The sequence below is a fragment of the Diadema antillarum genome, unplaced genomic scaffold, assembly GCF_040938485.1.
Source record: "Diadema antillarum isolate AM-2024a unplaced genomic scaffold, OU_Dant_1.0 seq00002176_RagTag, whole genome shotgun sequence".
NCBI lineage: Eukaryota > Metazoa > Echinodermata > Echinoidea > Diadematoida > Diadematidae > Diadema > Diadema antillarum.
In genome coordinates, this window is record NW_027272814.1 from 213,225 (window position 1) to 233,236 (window position 20,012).

At 39.6% G+C, this 20,012-nt stretch overlaps 2 protein-coding genes across 3 annotated transcripts in view; one reads left to right on the plus strand and one right to left on the minus strand.

The window, feature by feature from the left end:
• The window catches only part of LOC139714152 (2-(trimethylamino)ethylphosphonate dioxygenase-like), an 85,773-nt gene extending 78,210 nt beyond the window's left edge, over positions 1–7,563 (minus strand). Inside the window, exon 1 of the mRNA XM_071625871.1 lies at positions 7,470–7,563. Coding sequence (XP_071481972.1) covers positions 7,470–7,563 — 94 coding nt within the window. The remainder of the gene's footprint in view (positions 1–7,469) is intronic.
• Positions 7,564–13,133: 5,570 nt separating this feature from the next.
• Positions 13,134–19,742, plus strand: LOC139714148 (transmembrane protein 179-like). Of its 2 annotated transcripts, none has more exons than XM_071625865.1 (5): positions 13,134–13,491; positions 14,617–15,028; positions 16,672–16,803; positions 18,116–18,203; positions 19,509–19,742. In XM_071625865.1, exons 2-5 carry the CDS (start codon positions 14,739–14,741, stop codon positions 19,659–19,661), a joined length of 663 nt encoding a protein of 220 aa, XP_071481966.1. In that variant the 5' UTR covers positions 13,134–13,491; positions 14,617–14,738; the 3' UTR covers positions 19,662–19,742. The 2 variants fall into 2 exon arrangements, with proteins under 2 accessions (XP_071481966.1, XP_071481967.1); XM_071625866.1 differs by having other exon boundaries at positions 13,134–13,462.
• The last annotated feature ends 270 nt before the right edge of the window (positions 19,743–20,012 follow it).

Consider the following 20,012-nt stretch of genomic DNA (forward strand, 5'->3'; position numbering starts at 1 on the left):
TGAAATTGGCTGTAGCTGCATGGATTTGAATTATGCCCATTCAAATTGAATTCATCAGTGTGGATCATTGACCCTACCATGTGGTCCAACAAGCAATAACCCCCCGCCCCCCCCCCCCCCCCCATTAAAAAAAAAATAGAAATGTCGCTATGGCGGCTGATGCCTCCGCCATAATGCATGATTCTCCCAATAGGTGTATAGGATAATGTTTTCAAAATGTGTGATGAGAGTTTCACATAACTGGCAAAATATTGAAATGACAGGTTTGTCAGAAATATCTTGAATGTTCACTTTCCTTGAACTAGGTTTGCTATAATTGTCTACGAAAGAGTTCAGGTACATGTAATTGGGGAATTGAGGATTTTTACTTAACTTCGGACTGACCCTTTGATAAGTTTATGCATCGAGTAATTTTACAGGTATGAAGAAAGAGTGTAATTTAACAGTGCAAAATAGATTTTTTCTTTTGCATTAAAACCTTGCTTTGACCCTTAACCTTTGACCTTTGACCTTCTGGCAGGAAATTTCCAAGAGAATCTCCATTAGGTAATACATGTACATATTGTATATTGAATTTTAAAAACAATAATGCAAGCATTGCATATGAGGGAAATAGTAAAATATTGAGGAATTGACCTTGACCTTTGACCCCCTGACTATAGACCCATGACCCCTATATTCCCTAGATAATCCCTGCCAGTCAGTACATGCGTATGTACCAAGTTCCATGAAGGTACATTGAACCATTTGCGAAAAAAGTGAAATTGTAACATTTTCACCTAACCTTTGACCTTTTGACCTTATAACATGAAACTCTCTCTGGAGAATCTTTAAGCAGTAGTACATGTCTATACTAAGTTTCAAGAAAATACCTTTGGGCATGGCATGGATATGGGGGAAATAGCAACATTTTTAGCATTTGACCTTGATCTTTTGACCTTTGACCTCTTGCCAATGTCACTTAAATTTACTCAACTAATTACCCCATCATACATCATCCTTGGACCAAGTGTGGGGAAAGCTGCTCCATCCACTTTTGAGTTATCACATACACAGATAAATTTTAGGATTTGACCTTGATCTTTGACCTTTGACCTCTGTCCGATTTCACTCAAAAATCAATCAAGTAATTGTCCCACCATACATTATCCTCAGACAAAGTTTGGTGAAATTTGCATGATCTTATAGTCTTGAGTTATCCCGTAAACAGATAAAATTTCATGATTTGACCTTGACCTTTGGTCGATTTCACCCAAAATCTAATCAAGTAATTGCCCCATCATTCTTTATACTTGGACCAAGTTTGGTAAAATTCCATTCAATATTACTCAAGTTATCGCGTAAACGAATGCGGACGGACGTACGGACAGACGGACAACCTGAAAACATTATGCCTCCGGCACCACTTCATGGCGGAGGCATAAAAACAAACAACAACAGCAACAATAAACATTGTTTACCTTGCAAACACACCAAGTATTCATCTTGAGCATTTCAATTAGTGTAACGTAATTTTCTATAAGTATCATTTACAACAAGGAAAAGTAGAAATTACGCGGTGCGTAATATATGTCCCCGCCGGAAGTAGCATTTAGTAGCAAAATGTACAATATAGGTAAAAAATCAAGGTCAAAGGTCAAAGAAGTCAAAGGTCAAAATTCTGTGTAGAAGTTTTGAAGCCCCCACCTAGTGCCATCACATAAAGCAAACGGAATCGAAATCGGGTTAGAAATGGCGGAGTAGCATCTTGTAGCAAAATGTACAACACAGGTCAAAAATCAAGGTCAAAAGGTCAAAATTCTGTGTAGAAGTTTTGAAGCCCTCACCTAGTGCCATCACAAAAAGCAAACGGAATCGAAATTGGGTTAGAAATGGCGAAGGAGTAGCATTTTGTAGCAAAATGTACAATACAGGTAAAAAATCAAGGTCAAAGGTCAAAGTAGTCAACGGTGAAAATTCTGTGTAGAAATTTTGAAGCCCTCGCCTAGTGCCATCACATAAAGCAAACGGAAGTGAAATCGGGTTAGAAATGGCGAAGGAGTAGCATTTTGTAGCTAATGTACAATATAGGTCAAAAATCAAGGTCAAAGGTCAAAGGTCAAAATTCTGTGTATAAGTTTTGAAGCCCTCACCTAGTGCCATCACATAAAGCAAACGGAATCGAAATCGGGTTAGAAATGGCGAAGGAGTAGCATTTAGAAGCAAAATGTACATTATAGGTCAAAGGTCAAGGTCAAAGGTCACAACTGAAATTCTGTGCAGAAGTTTCAAAGCTCCCACGTAGTGCTATCATATAAAGCAAACAGAATCAAAATTGGCTCATAAATGACAGAGAAGTAGCAAATTGAACATTTTGATCACACACGGACGCACACATGGACACACGGACGGACGCACGGATGGACGCACACACGGACACACACATGTACGGAGCCCGTTTCATAGTCCCCTGCTCGAACTCGTTCGGCGGGGACAAAAAAACAACAACACACACAACAAAAATACAGCAACACTCCTTACTGCTGTATAAGACTGAAAGGATCTGACATATCTTTGCTTTAATTGGGGAATCACTAAAGGTTGGTAGAAGCCTGAATCTCCTATTGTATGATCTCCCCAACTGATGAAAGTTTTCTGCTTGATAAGGAAGTTATCATGACATTCTGACAGTAAATGTTGTTTTTCTTTGGGGGTGGAGGGAAACACTTCTTGCCAAGTCATTAAATGAATATTCAAATCAGTAAGTTAATGATGTCATGCTTTCACATTTTCTGATTCATTTCATACCCAGAAATGGCAAAAAAATCTCATATTTCAGTTGTATAAATAAAAACTTGCCTTAAACCCCCCCCCCCCCCCCCCCCCCAAAAAAAAAAAAAAAAAAAAAAAAGGTTAGCTGTGATATGCTCTGGTATGGGAATTTCCCTGTATTAGCTAAAATGTTAACAACAATTTTTTTTTCAGAATTTCAATCCATGAAAAATTGTGAGAGGGTATGACATCATCAAACTGCTAATTTTGAATATTCATTAGGATTTGTCAAGAAATGTTTTCCAAAGAAATGAGAAATTTCAAAATGTCATATCTTACTTCTTATCTGATTTTTGCCATTTTTGGAACAGTCTGTAGGAATTTTGTTTCTCCATCTTTTGGAGTTTAGTTTTGTTTTGTTTTTACTTGTACAGTCATTTCTGAAGTATTTCAAATATTGATATTTCAAGATACAGGTAAATTTCACAGTAATAATTTTACGAAGAGTGTGGCTTTACATTATTAGAATATGTGTAGGCAGCAGAAGTTGGTTTGTTTTGTTTTTGCCAAATAATAATAATCAAAAGCTTTGGAGAGCTGGAAACTGGAACTTTGGAAAGCCAATCTATTATCTAACTCTGATCACTCATTTAAGCCCAAATTACCATTCTGATGATAGTATATATTAAATGCCTGAAGGCTCATTCCAGGTCTGGCTCAATGTTGCTCCTATTTGCAAAGTGCTTCCACTAACCTAAATTCATTTATGATTGATACTTGTAAATCAAAATTACAGAATTGGTCCTGTATAAACACGATATTGATTTCAAAACTGAAATGACAATATCTGTAAATTTGCAATCCGAATCACAAATCTGGCACATGCAGGGTCAGGCATATGAAAAACAAAAACAGAAATCTAGAAATGAAAACCAAACAACACAATTTAAAGCACAGCACTAACACATTACCACTTAACACTCTTCATGCACAAAGTGTCCGAGTCCCCTCCCACATTTTATGAATTTCTTGCTCAGATTATAGCTTGCTAGCTAAGACCAAGAACCGGTTCCTTGCGGAATACCACACACATTTCGATTAAAAGAAAGAAAAATAAAATCAGGGTATTGTGACCACAAGGTTAGATTGACCAACCAACAGAATACATCTTTATGGTGCTTGATTCTTATCAAGGCCTGTCCAGCAACTGGGTGAGAGTTTGTGGTGCGGCATCTCGAACAATAGATGGAATTCATGCTTTGTGCTTCTTCAGGTATGATAAGTGTTCATTGTGAAGGTAAACAGGCCTCTACCATTGGTTAGTTAGCTTCTAAGGCTCTTGATCTGCACTGCTTAACGGAGAGCAGCCAAATGGTCGCTCTGCTTGTCCTTGGTTAAAAGCTTATTTGTAGGCCCTATTACTATGTAAGCATCTGTGCAAGGTAGAGGCAAGTCTCATGAAGTGTTGGTATTGGCTGCTTTGTGTTGTTCTGTATCTCTGTTTGAAGTCATCTGGTATAGGTAGGCCCTACACCAATAACCAATCTGGTTGTTTACTGCCTCGTACAGTTGGAGGAAAGTGGTCAGATGAGCTACATTGTAAATTGTCTTCTTTCTTCTAGAGAGGGGAAACAGATCCTTTCCCTCATAGCAGTGACTATAGCCTCTCTCTGGTGTTAAATGCCCATACACAAATTGAACAGTTCTTCTCTAAACTTTCACCAGCATGCAGGTCTGCTTGGTTCTGCTTATGTAGGGATCCCATTACTGCACGACAATTGCAAGCTAAATGTGCACAAAGTGTTTCATTGTACAAAGATGTACATAGTTGATACATGACTACAACTAGAGAAGCACTCTGAGAGCGCAGACCTCCGCCAAGCATGCAGCCCATTTCCACCCGCACTGATCTTGGTCTTCCACAGAGATCAGTGATTTCCACCAAAGACAGTAGCAAGCGTCTTTGATTTCCACCCATACGTGCTGCATTGTGTGTTGAAAGCCGCCCAATTTCCCAATATAGCAGCCTTTCTTACGTCATAAACCCTCAGCTGCACCGCGTGCCTCGCCCTGGCAGAAACTAGAGCACGCACTTTGGTGCGCGCATGCAAACCTCAAATACGCGCAGCCTTAAGTCCCAAGTTCATTGACCCTCCCTGCCAAAATATCAAAAATCCTTCATAAATTCCCCCAAAATTCTCGGATCACTGCCAAAAGTTAATCGTTTGTTACTTGTGTCATTCTAAACCTTTCCTGCAAGTTTCATCTCGATCCGATAACTACTTTTTGAGTTATTTTGCACATAGACAAGCGAACAAACGAACCAACCAACCAACCAACTAACAAACAAACCACGGTAACGAAAACATAACCTCCCCCCTTGGCGGAGGTAATAAATGCACGATGTTTCCCTTGTATAGCCTCAAAAAAAAAAAAGGAATACATATCACAGGGCCTCACCACTTGGGGTCTCCTCCCCCTCCCCTTTTTTTTTCACATGGAAGTGGCACCACAAGAATGCTGTTTTACAATATGTTGTATCATGGAGCTACTTGTAGCTCCATGGTTGTATGTACCGATAAGCCTCTTTTGCTTGTTGACTGTTAAAACCTGGAGGCGGCACCAGAAAAGTGTGGTAAGCCTTTTTTTTTTTTCTTTTTTCTTTTGTCAACTGACTTAATGCAGAAGTGGCCCTAGAAATATAAACTGGGCTCCCCCCCCCCCCCCACACACACACACACTTAAAAAAAGAAAAGGAAAAAAAAAAAAACAACCCTGGCCCTATACGCTAGAGGAATGAACAATTTTCTTTTGGTTTTGGAAAGAAAATCTACCAAACTTAAAACATACCGGTATTTGATCTGTTGTTGAAACCTTTCATTCAATTCAAAACAGAAGAATAACAAATTAATGCTCATGACAAGAATGCATTGAATTTTGGCAAAGTTGGTTAGCTTACTTATGAATCAGATGAATGCATTTTATGAACAAAATGTTAAGAAGTAGCTAGTTCGGCTGAATTTGTTATTTTTATAATGGTCTATGATGAAACTTCCGTGTATTCGTCAGGCACAGCTGTCAGACAGTAGAAAACAGACTGACACTAAGTGACAGAGAGCTAAAATTTACACAGAACAACTCATGTATATAGCGAGGTACCCGCACCTCGTCAGGGGCCCGAATACCGTCACCCCGCTTAAAATTGTTTTAAGCGCACTAAACAAAAATTTAAGCCCGGGACTGTGTTCAGTATGCTTGAAACTTGGCAGGGCAAAGCAAATTTTTGGTGAAAACCGAACAGTTTTTCGCGAAAATCGGAAATTTTAATCGGAATAGGACCCTACGTGTTATAAGTATCACCACTGTCCCCGCACGCATCTTTTACGTGTATGTCTATGGGAGCATCACGGTCACCCGCACACGTCTTTTACGTGCTTTGTCTATGGGAGCGCGGGTGACGAGTTGCGGGCCCCTTCCTTAGCGCACAGCTATTTCGCATCGTTCGCGTTTGACGACGATAGCTGCAAATTTTCGATATCGATCAGTGAGCTTGTGATTCCATTGGAATTTTCAGCATTTTTCCTGTATGTGAGTTGAATTTCAAAGAATTTCAGTGGGGAAATGTGATTCAAATACGCGCAAACATTAACTATGACGAGGTGCGGGTCACCCAAGTATACTATCTAAATTTTGCTCAGGGGAGTACAAGTAGGCCCTGCTACAATTTAAAGGACAAGTCCACCTTCATATACTATACATGTGGATTGAGTGAAAGCAGCAATATTAGAACACATCAGAAAAAATTTGGGGGGAAATCGGACAATCCAATCAAAAGTTACAAATTTTGTATCTGCACAGTCACTGCTGGATGAGAAGACTATTTAGTACCAAGTATTACACTCTGCTACAGTGTATGATGTCACATGTGAACAATACAAGGAAAATACACAAAGAGAACTTTACAAAATTTTATTTTTTCAAAAAAGAGTGCACATTTCCTCGACTTGTCACGGTTGTATGTTGAGGGTAATATTATTCCCCTCGCCTAATTCTGAAAGAGGCAAGTCAAGTGTTCTTTGGTAAGCAAGAAAAGAAAAAATTTGTTGAATTTTCTTTATATTTTCTTTAACGAGTTAGACATATTCTAATTTCTATACTGTTCTACAAGTGACATCACAGCTGTTCAGTAGGACCTACAGTGTAACAAAGTTAGTCTAGTCTTCTCATCCAGCAGTGCCTGAGCAGAAACTTCAAAAATTCATAACTTACAATGTGGCATGTAGTTTGGAATGAGTGGTCCCATTTTCCTCAAACTCTCACTGATGTGTTCTACATGACTACATTGCTGTACTCACTCAATCCACATGTCTATGAAGGTGAACTTGTCTTTAAAAAACAAACAAATAAATAAATAAAAATGAGTCTGATGCGTGAGAATCCTCATGAAGCAGCAGTCGGGCAATCCGTGTCACCCACCTCTCGATCGAAGCGACAGGATTGTGTGAAGCTAAAGAAGGGCAATGACTTCACGCGGCAGAAAAATCCGTCTATCCGGAGCTCGGAGGAGCCTTTTATCATTTTTTTTTTTAAATCGGCTCTTCTCCGTAGCGTTAGAGAGGATCCGCAAAGCCTGACGCAGTCTCCGCGGAACATATCCCCGACGACCAGATACAGACCGATCTTTCGGTCAAGGATTCCAATGTACAGTATTCACTCACCCTGCGTCTCCTGACTGAGGATGATCGATGCTGCTGCAGCTGCTGCTAGCTGGCACACTCGACTCGCAGACTGCCGTACCCTTCCCAAGCGCATCCGAGCTGCGTCACCGCGGGAACCTGGATGCTTTCTCGTGCCCGCTACAAGCAGGGAAGGAGCCGCAGGGAAAATAATGAAACAGAATCCTGATTAAAACATTACAACGAAATGTCAAGGAATAATAACGGCAACCTGCGGCAATCTGCTCTTACCACCCATGGAAACTAATGAATTTGTAGAATTCGTACTTTGTATAAATTAGCAAGGAGAATTTGGGCAATGCAGCTCCGATCCCGCAGGGCCATGCATGCAACGTACAACTACAATAATATTGACTCTGTATTTCAATATCGTACCGCTTTCATCCCAGCCCCGCTCGGATCACTATTATACATTATTCCAATACTCCAGCAAAACGGAGCCACTGTTAGTAGGTACATCACTTTTTGCACCAACAAGTGCAGAGTTGTCGTGCATATCAGCTGTAGCAAATTACCTCATAATAATAGAATGATGGAAAGAGGCTCACCTCCGCCATCCAGGGGCCTGTTTCATAAAGATCAAACGTTATCCTATTGCGATCTATCGCAAATGGCGTTTCATTTAAACAACCTTTGCGATTGATCGCAAATAAACGCTCAATCTACTGGAAGATACACTTGATTTTTCTTGATATCAAGCGTATAATAGGCCTATGTCTTTATGAAACAGGACTTACGCTCAATATTGAATTAACGCTCGATTCACCGAGTTAAGTGCGCTCAATAAATTGAGAGTAAGATCAATCGCAATTCTTTATGAAACAGGCCCCAGAAATGTGTTAATCGAGTACATATACGTGTACCGGACACAGAACTCTGGAACCGGATCACTCTTCCCGTCCCACACGACGGAGCTTTTGCATTTTTACAATTAAAATAGAATGAACTGATGTTAATGATGATGATGATGATAATAATAATGATAATAATAATAATAATAATAATAATAATGATAATAATAATAATAATAATAATAATAATGATAATAATAATAATAATAATAATAATAATAATAATGATGATAATAATAATAATAATAATGATAATAATAATGATAATAATAATAATAATAATGATAATAATAATAATAACAACAACAACTATACAACAGTGATCATAATTACGGGGTAACTGGGAAACAGTAAATGATAATTATGTTTGCCCATCTCCCTGTTTTTCTGGGTTCGATCTTATCACCAGCATTGTTTTACTTTGTTTTCTTGCACCTCTAAATATGTATGATTTCATTTCATATCATGTCTGATTCAAATAAAACTGTATTAAAAATAAGAATAATTGTCGTTATTTTACGACACAATCATCCGTGCTACGCAGCCCGCCCTCAGTTGCCATCTAACTTTTATTGTATGTGATCTCTTCGGGGAAAACCCGTCATCAGGCCGGGGGTTGAGTTTGAGTTTGAGTTTATTAACCCTTTATTTCACCACGGTCACTCACTCACGGGTTTAAAGATCTGATGAACGAACGATAACTTTCTGAGGTGCACTGATTTATTGTGGAGCTGCTTGCCCCCAGGAAAGTTCATCACAATGAACATATTAATTTTAATGAAGTACATTTTGCACTTTGCATACTCAAATTAACTGCGAGAACCAGTAGAGATAAACGGACTAAACGGACAACAGGAACTATAAATACAATGAATTTACCACAATCTGTTCACAAAAGCGGGTATGAAGATGACAATCATAGGGTGTTTACCTAACACAATATAGCAAGAGAATAGGATGTGGGGTGCAATGAATGGACACAAAACAGAATTGGAAAGGAATGAAAGCGTTGAGAGGAATAGAGATCAATGCTTGGGTGACAACCTAAAGACCTATACAAACTGAACTATAATATTCCAAGCGAAAACCTGAAGGAAGTTTGACCAAAAGAAAACTCTAATAAAGGACTGTCAACTCCCATGCAGTTAGGACTCACGCAATTCATCAAAATGAAACTATGTCACTCTGGTGACAGAATTCTCACGATGAACCCCAAAACAGAAGTTTAAAAAAAGGAGTGAGAAATGTTCCCCAAATCCCTGATCATCCGAACATTCAATATGCCCAAGCCCATGTTGTTGTTGTTTTAAAGAACGAAAGAAGAGAGAGAGAGAAATGGGGCCTTACACAAATAATTTGCCCCAGACAGCACTTATAACATAAAACAAACATTATAGATCTTAAAGAGATATAAACAAGAATATTAAATGCATACCAAGTCTCCTCGAGGGAGCACATTATCGTCTCCACGAGGGAGCTCATCTGTCTCCACAAAGGAGCTCATAAAGTCTCCACGAGGGAGCTCATAATATTATTGTCTCCATAAAGGAGCTCCATAAAGGAGCCCATGCAAACTTTCGAGATTTTCTCAGACGCACACTTTGTGTATGTATGTGTTGAAATCTTTCCTGAAGTCTGCACCAATGCGCATCATTCAAAATGTAAAATTGTCAAAGCTCCCTCCAGCGGAAAGGGGGGGGGGGGGGAAGATGTCACTCTCCATATCCACATCATCTCAACCCCAATACCCCCATACCCCCCGCCCCCTCCCCTCCCCCCCCTCCCCCCCTCACACACACACACACACACACACACACACCAGAGCTACCAAGTCTCACGCATTCTGCGTGAGACTCAAGCATTTAGGGTCTGTCTCACGATCTCACGCATGGCACCCATTTTTCTCACGCATCTGGTGAAGTCTGCAATTTGGGCCAAAAATAAGGAGCGTAGCTCAAAGGATTAGAGTGATAGTTGCAATTGAAGGTATATTTCCCTTTTGCCTTTCAAAATTAGTAAAAAATAGTCACTTAAGTATGCACCAGATCGCATCGTTATGAGCTAATAATTTAAAAAAGCTCCCTACCATGGGAGGGGGACACCCTCCTCGTTCGCGTGCGCATGCCCGCGAGCGCCGAGACGCCGAGTCATAAAAATGTCACTCATAAAAGTTTTTTGAACTTGGCATCTCTGACACACACACCCGTCGTAGATCTGCCAATGGCATGATGATCCATTTCGTAGGCAGTAGATCTCAACACAACCATAGAGGTATAGACACTTTTGAGTTGACCTTTGCCCTTTGACCTCTTTATGACGTTGTTCAAATTCAATCCGACCTTTCTAGTATTTTATCATGGACATCAACGTACTGTGCAAGTTTGGTGAAAATCCAATCATCCATTCTTAAGTTATTGGGAGATTAAGCTTATTTCATACTTTATGACACTCTGACCTTTGACCTCGTGATCCCTTAATTAAGTTCTTTCTTTTTTACTTCATTACAAACACACCCTGCGAGTTCGGTGAAATCATGCCTGCCTTGCCATCTGTTACTGATATTTTTTTTTAAAGATTAAAGGGATGGTATAGGGCCTATTGGTTGAGATGAGAAAGTCCAGTCCAAATAATAATAGTATATAGTTAGTCTGATAAGAAATAGTAAAATATTACGAGTTCAACGGTAAATTTCGATCGAAATCGGGTGGAAAATAAGGAAGTTATGACATTTTGAAGTTTCGCTATTTTTTCAGGAAACAGTCCTTGAACGGTCACTGTGAATATGCAAATGGCAGCATGTCATCCTCTCACAACGTGCCATTATAGTTCGCACATAAAATCTTGAAATTTCCAGTTTTTCATTCAAAAGCAGTTATGCCTGAGGTTCAAATCCTGGTATATCTAAATAATCACTATTCCGAAGTTATTCAACCAGGAATAACATCATGTTTCAGACTTCAATGACATGCAGAAACATTGAATTTTCGTATTTTTTTATTTTATTATTTTTTTTTTGGGGGGGGGGGGAAACACACTACACATGCAGTCAATGGAAAATTGTGAGGTTATGACATGGTATAGCTCACTCATCTGCATATCCATATCCACTGTATATCTGTTTTGCAGAAATTAGACAAACTTCAAAATGTCATAACTTCCTTATTTTTCATCCAATTTCAGTCAAATTTTTACCGTTGAACACGTAAGATTTCACTCTTTCTTTTATCAGACTAACTTCATATATCATTTTGACCGGATTCCCCTCATTTTTTTTTCGAGATAATTTCATAAACCACTAATGAAATGTTACTGAACATACCAATCTAAGAGGAATTCAAAGTCCTAATGAAAATTGATTTTGAAAAGGCTGAGATATCAAAAGCAAAGTAAAACAAAGCGATCCAAATAAAAGGTGGGTCCCACCTTTTATTACTCTTTCATATTTCGTAAGACTAAATTTCTCATTCTCTCACCAAAAGAGATGAAAACCTGAAGCCCCATCTCAACCAAAACCATACCATCCCTTTAAGTTTATTCTATATTTTATATAGCTTGACCTTTGACCTCGTGACCCCCAAAATTTTGGTCTTATATATCACCTCATTATAAAGACACTGCAAATAAAAATTCGTTCATCCGTTTTCAAGTAATTTTGTACACCGGAACAGACAGACAGATTGACAAACCAAACATATCGGAAACATAACCTCGCCCACCGTATATTCCCCTACTGGCAGAGTTTAAAAACTGTCCATGTGTGATAAATTGATAATCGACAGTCTGCTCAGAATCTCCAAAATTGCGGCGATGATAATGCTGGGTGATTATGCAGCGTGGAAGTTTTCTTATCTATTTGAATAAAAAAAAAAATGTGAGTGTAGGCCTACACGCGTCTTTGAAATAGAAATAACAATAACAACAACAGAGCTACGTTTTGTTGAAGTGCGGGATCGGGATCAGTGGCGCTCCAGACCTGTGGATGAGAAGTTGTGACCGTAGCGAAGATGCCAATTGCTAAAATGATCCCACTACTTTTTTATGAGCCCAGTCGCTGTAAAAACGCGACGGCGTCTGGTGGGGCTAACTACTAGTATATTTATAGAAATGACAAAGAGGATTAGATAAAGATCTATCTAGGCCTACATACGATTCATGTGACGGTTCGTCGTCATCTTTTAGAAACCCTAAACTTACGATAGCTATAAGCCTATACCATATAGGGTTGGAGTTCATGTGTTCGCAATAGTAACAATAAGAACAACAAGAAATTCGGCCAAATGTTTTTCTTACATTACTCATCTAATCTAAAACACAATCATGCAATTAAAACAAACGTTTCCTTTAGCTGAATATGTCATCTCAGCAATGTCTGTATACATATAGTTTCAAGAATTAAGTCCTCATCCTGGTCCACTGAAAAATCATGATCTTGTCTGTTGAACCACTCTGTAGGCTGCTATTTAGTAGCTGTATACTGTATTTTCTTGAACACCTCTGTCTGTTCACACACTCTATGTTTGACAAGCTTAGATAAATGAACAGGCATTGTCCTACATCATCGTTGGATTAAAGTCAAGTAAACTATACCGCTAAGTATACGTCTTCTATAAGAAACATCAAATTTAGCCCTGTCATTGCGATCAACAGGGCCCAGTCGAGCTGTTCAGGGTTCGGTTCGTATTGTCTCGGGGTCGAGTTGTTCAGCCCCCGAGGTGAACCGGGTTATGTGCTAGCTGCATTGCTAGCTCGTCAGGATGAGTGGCTGGGCTAGCTACGCAACTGTGTGGTGTATTACTAGTGGTGGTGGTGGGCGTGATCACATGATCACTTTCCCCACGAAGAAGCCTGCGCCTGCCTGATGTTGCATGCCTACTACGCCGAGCTAGCTAGATGATGAACTTGGGAAAACAATTGAATGGAGTTGTTGTCATGAGTAAAACTTAGTGGTAAAAGTGGACACACGTTCGTCCGTTCGTCGGATATTTGTCTAGTTTTGTTGACTGACTACAAACAAATCGCTGTTGTAAACAGATATCGGGGTTCGTGTTCGTTCGGGTTGTCTGTCGGTGATCGAGACGTGCGCGCTCCGACTCTTGAGACTGAGCTGAGTAGGCATACTGTGAGGTGGGTCTGATGTCGCCAGAATTCTGAGGGTAAATAAAAATACTGTGTGTGATTGTTTAACAATAATTAGGCATTTTGACAACTTCTAATAGAATACATAGATACCTGGTTATCTTTTGTTTTCTTCTGGGACAGGTACATGTATGATATGAATCTCAAACTACTCAGTACGAAGTATATTTTAGTATGCACTGCATGATTGAGAATAATCATTCATTCAATCAATGGAATAAATCGCTCTCTTTAAGTTTAGGTTTAGTGTAGCTTTGTAGACTTTGAATTGGAACTATCTAACTGTTAACATGTATTGTTGGGCCTATGGAAGGTGGCAGCAAGCTGGGTTCTGAAATGGAATTTAAGCTTTTAAGAATGACCTCTCGCTGAGATAACACATTGGTTTTTTTTGGTTTTTTTTGTTTTTTTTAATCCCGATCTGGGACTTGACTTCTAGAAATTGATTACACAATAAATGTATTATTATTATGCAATGTGAGTAGACGTATGTATTCTAAAACCAAACAAACTCAAAACATTAAAGTTTTTTTGAAAACATACGTCTATGTCACTGATGTCCTTCCCTTTGAGTTTGATGGATGCAGAATTTAATCTATTACTCTACTATTAGTCTAGAAATCATTCAGAGCAATCATATTGATTTTTGTATAGTTTGTAGGTGCAAATAATGTGATCCACAACATAAATGAGTCTATTGTCACTTGGTCACCAGCAATGATGCAATCTTGAAACATGGATTGATTGATCATTTGATAAAGAGTATTGCTAGTTCAAGGCCAGAAAGCCAAACATGTACAATGTATGCAAGTTATATATCAAGAGCCACGTCAGATTTCTTGACTAAATGGAATACCTATCTACATGTAGGCCTACCAAGGAACTAACACTTCACCTTCCTTTGTCACCAAAGCTGCATCCACATCAGCTCTTAGTTTTTAGCATTTAAGATAATTTGATGGCTGTATAATCCCTGTCAAATTCTAAGCAACTTAAAGCTTGCAATCATATAAATTCAAATTTAATAGCAGACCAAAGTGTATGGTAATAAGTCTGATAACCATGAACATTTGCGCCCTGCTTATACAATGTTCTCATCTGCATCTGTAACATTTGTGAATTTGTATCATTTATGCCTACAGGATGTGAATAGCGGGAAATTAACCTCTGAACTCCACCTTTGGGCACCACTGACACTTGGCTTCCTTGAGGATACTTGACACCAGTTGAGAGAAAGGGGGAAGGCAACACGTTAACCACCACAATGGGAATGGGCAATTTGATCCTCCTGTCGCAGATAACAGGATACGTCTTTGGTGTCATCTTTTCCCTCTTCATCTTCCCACCGATAGCAGCCAGCCAGAGCAAATTCAACGGACATTGCATCCTCTTCTCCTACGGAATCAAGAACACCACAACAGACACGTACATTATAGATAACTGGTCTGATGGGAGCCAGTGTGGCTTCGCCATCTTTGTTGGTGTGTGGTTGATGGGGATATCCTTGTGGCAGGCCATTCGTCTTTCCATTCACGCCGTCAATGGAACAGACAGGTTTGTGTTTTAATATGACATTGCACATAGTTGAGTAACTATACACAGCCCAGTCGCTGTACGTAGGTACGTCGTGACAGGGCTGTACAGGCGGGACCACCAACCACGAAGAGAGCTCTGTAATCGGATTCCGATCGCTTTCAATTTTGATACTTAAGATCATTTTTGTCACCTCAAACTCATCTAACACAATCTTCAATAATAAGACTCTATATCTATGCTATCAGTATTCAAATTTACGTTATGAAACTTACCGAAATTGATGATTATATCCAGCATGTCCAAACGGTACATTGTCTTTCACGCCAGGCCAATTTGAATACACATACGTATACGTGATGTGAATGCCCCATAGAGCTGTATGCTATCGACCATGCTGCTACACTCAAGCAGCGCACGCATGCATAAGATCTCTCCGCAGCAGACGACGTTAGGCAGTAGGCCCTACGCAATACGATATAGGTTCTGTAATACAGTACGTTCTCAACGCATACGCCGCGCTTGCTTTGGAGCATGAAGGCGCCATTTTGAATTCTGCAATGATAAACCCCGGACGGTCAAGAATTGCGCCTGAAATTGTCATTTTTTTGTTCCACGGACTTATCGCAAGGGCTCTCTATGGACCCGATGTGGTGAACAATTCTTCTGTAATACAAGCATGCATTTAGCGTGAGTAACGTATTCTTTGTAGAATAAAAGTATAATTTTTCATAAGTATTTTAGTTGTGTTGAGGTTCCTCACTTTGAAGCTGCATGCCTCGCCTGTCAGACGCTGTATTCGCACAGCGTACTTACAGCGTCTGGTCGGGCTAACAGTTGAGATGCCCTCATTGATGTTGTGTTATTAATGCTTGTATTGCCATGACTCTCTGGATACTAAATATATAAAAATTATATTTTTTGCACTTGGCTGGGTAAGATGAATTTCACATGTTTTTAGTTCTGCAAAATCAAAACATAAAGCAGTATTACATATTAACAAGCAAAAGATTTGCATGCATGTATTTTTGCCCTGTTTCCTCAGAAATTTCTACACTGAAAATTTTCCCTTTTTCATTATCTAAAATTGATTCTGGTATTGCCCTGTCTGTTGACAGTCATTTACTGTTATAACTAAATCAATATTTAAAGACACTCAGTCGTGGCGAGTGGTTTGTGCGGCACGGAGACGAACGCAACACGCTGCCTCCCCCATTCTGTTATCAAATGTAGTGACCCCCGAATGAGAATAGCGCTGGCTCAATGGGTCAGCGAAAATACGGTAGGCTACAAGAGAGCTCCCTGTGCTTATCTCATAACCCAAAATGGCTGTCCCAGCGAGCCACGAGAGCTTCCGAATGGACGCACACTCTCAGTGCGCATGCGCATGAAGAGAGGCCAAAAGAGCCACGCGTCTTCTGGCCTCTCTCCTCCAATCACCGCAGCTCGCGGTGACAATGTTTGTGTATGATGCGTACACACACACGCACACACATACACTAAAACTTGTTTCAGTGGTAGCATTACACAAACTTCGGTCGTTCGGAGTTTACGTACCATTAGGGATGGCGATCGGCTGCCTTTAAGTGTCCATGTGAGTGTCAATATCAAGTGCTGTTTTGTGAGTTCAATTGAACTTTTTCTTGAACGACTTGCTTCCACAGTTCATTCCTCATGACATGCATCACAGGGCTATTCACGATGCTGATGTCGGTCATGCTTCTGGCTTCAGCCATTACAGTCACAGATGGCTACAATATGTGGTGTCACAGGATTAAAGAGCAAACGGGTGAAATGTGAGTACATGTACAGTACATTGTTTGTGGCTGGTTATCTTGCCTGCTGTTGTTGCCTGGTAAGCCATGCTAGTGACACACGAACATTTGTCAGAAATCATGAATAAGTCACAGTTTTATTCACCACTTGTGGAGTATAATGTTATCAACATCTCTGAAGAAAATTAATTGTGATCTGAGTTGGAAATTCTGTCATTTTGATATCCCTTTATTATGCAAGGGTATCATCCTGTTTCAAATAATGTGAATTTGTGTATCATGAATATCATCAAAGATTTATTTTGCATTTAAAGCATTGATATTGTTTTGATATTGCGATGTATAGCGGGATGTCCTTGATTTGTTACGTTGTGTATGTTGTATCTATTGTACTTTATTATTCTGTTGTGGGGCCCCCAAGAATAGCAGTGTATAAACCACTGATGGGGCTACCCTGGGTAAAGAATACTGAATAAATGAATAAATAAATGAATGAGATTGTGGCTAAATGCAACTACAATTTTAGATTTTTGCTTCACTTTCCCTCTGCAATGAATTAGTGCCAGAAGCATGAAGGGTCTTCATTTGTGTATTTTTCTATGCTACATGTACATTGTTTGTCTTTGTAGTGGTACAGGTACCCGGTATGTTATTTGTGAGGATAATAAATGAGACTACAAATTTAGAGGATATTGCAGTGGCCATCAATACATTAATGCAAATGACATTTTGTCATAATTTAGAACATGGTAAATTACAGTGAGTCATAGATTTTTTTTTCTTTTACATTTTTTTAAACATTTTTTTAAACAAAAGCAAATTCATAATAGCACATATTATTCCAGGCACAGGTTGCATCTGGGTAATATTTGGCATAGTTTGTTGAGGTATATTCATTGAGATGCCTCTAGTTTTGTTTCTGGTGTACTTTAGTTGACCTTGATGAAATGAATTACTACATCAAACAAACAAAACAATAAAGGTTGGTAGAATTAACTACAGCCTTAACGTAAGGAAAATATGTTGTCGTGTAGTTTTTAATGATGTTGTCATGAAATGGTGATATCACTCACAACTCACAACATGCAAATTAGGCAAAGACGGTAATGTCATTTTTCGGGTATGGTGCTCATACATGCACATGCAGTGCATAATCTTCAGGAATGAAGCAACATTGTATTGTAAGAAGAAAAAAAGAAGAAGAACTCTCTTGTTTGTTAATTAGAATATATCACATTTGAATTCAGTCTTACTGTCAATTCTGCAAGTTGGGTGTTTCCTGCAAATGTACGAGTACAGTCTGTGTTTGTATTTCCTTTGGTTTTTTCAACAGCTGCGAGTTTGCTGGCTATGCAGTGAATTTCTTTGCTGACAAAAGCATTGATCCGAAAGGATTCAACATTGACTGGGGTGTTGCAAAGGTGATCTTGTACACCATTCTTGTATGCTATCCTTCTCTAAGACCCCGTTTACAGTGCGGGACTGGGTGGAGCCGCGGCCGAGCCCAGCCTCAATTGCGGGGCCGAGCCCCGCAATTTTGTCCGTTAACACTGCCGGGCTCAGCCACGCTTTTAATTCAAACCTTTCAATATTTTGTCGTAGTGGCGCTCTGCTTGTAAACAAACGCAATTTGGTATAGTCTGGTTTTCAGACTCTTTGCCAACTGGATTCCGTGGCGACGAAGTCGCCGTTCGGGCAAAGGCCTGTGCCGAAGGAAAAATCCTTTTCAGGACAAAACCACCTTCAACTATACTAGTTTTCGACGTTGAGGGGGTTGATATCCTGAATAACGAAATAGTAAGGGCAGAGGGTTTGGAAGCCAGACTAAAATTGGCCGCGCATTTGGCCCAGTTTGCGTTTACACCGAGAAAAGGCCGGGCTCGGCCGCGGCTCGGCCGTAGCCCGGCCGTGGCCGAGACCACCTCCAGAGCGAGGCCAAATGCGAGGCCAATTTTGGCCTCGTATTTGGCCTTTTGCGCGTTTACACTGAAGCGGGGCTGGGCCAAGCCGCGGCCGAGCCTCGCACTGTAAACGGGGTATGTGTGATCTAGTCTTACAATGCTTTTTGCCAAATCATTTTGTGGTGTTTGTTTTGCCATCATCAGGTGGGTACCACATCAAACAGGGCTTGCATGTTTAATTTAAGTAGCAATGGTTGCTGGAACAGTTCCAACAGAACATTACAATGCTGGCAATTAGTGATTTACTACAGCAGAAACGTAATAGGCACTGGACATTTTTTTTTTTTCTCATGGCTGTGACCATGTGTATGTGATATCTACAATTAAAGCAGCTTATGATATTTTTGGACCTCATTTGAAATGAGCCATATGATTTATGCAGTCTCATATTTGCCATAGTAAATATGTCAAATCATGTAGTGTATGAAAATCATATGTATTTGTATACATTACCTTATACATATTAAACATTATTTCTGCAACTCACACCAACAGATACTATGAGACCATGATTTGAAAAGGAAAAAAAAGGAGAAGATAAATAGAATTGCATACTGAGGAAAGCTGTGTATGGAGCACATCAATTTCTTCTGCTGATATGTATATAATCCTATGTGTTTATGAATTAATGACAGATTTTCATATGATACTGTTCATAAATGAGTGGCTTCACTTGTTACTGCTGTAAAAATCATCTAGTGTATTTTTGTAAAATTGGTGAATTTTTCATTTTCGTCAAACATCCTGCTTGTTTCCTCTTTACAGTTTGGTCTGTGGTGTGGCTGGATTGTATACACCATCCTGGTTTGTTTCTCGCTTGCCAAGCTCTTCAAGTTGCACAAGCAGGAGAACATTCTGCGCAGTCTGAGCAGGGAGAGGCAACGTCTCCTTGGACACTACGAGCAACCGGACATCTGAGTCCAGTAGTACACAGTTCCTCACCAGTGCCTCTCCAGAGTCTGCAGCACTATCGCTTGTTTGACATCATGTAAATTGGTGGAAAGCATGGTAATCATCAGCTATGATATATCAGCCAAGTGACGGAAGTGGATCTTCCATGTACCTCACTGTAGTTTTAATAGCGTGGGCTTTTGTTGCCATGTAATATTGCTAGCTCAACCTCACCTGTATACATTCTGGGTAACAATGGGATTAGGTTTAAAATAAAATGACACCACACTGTACGATCAGACTTTAAAAACATGATGATCATGATGATATCACTGATTTACATCAATGATAGTCATTATGGTTATTGTTAAATGTAAG

Coding starts and splice junctions, on each gene's coding strand:
- LOC139714148 (XM_071625865.1), top strand. CDS start 14,739: ATGGGAATGGGCAATTTGATCCTCCTGTCGCAGATAACAGGATACGTC. Junction 16,804..18,115: donor AAAGAGCAAACGGGTGAAAT/GTGAGTACATGT, acceptor TTTTTTCAACAG/CTGCGAGTTTGCTGGCTATG. Junction 18,204..19,508: donor TTGACTGGGGTGTTGCAAAG/GTGATCTTGTAC, acceptor TCCTCTTTACAG/TTTGGTCTGTGGTGTGGCTG.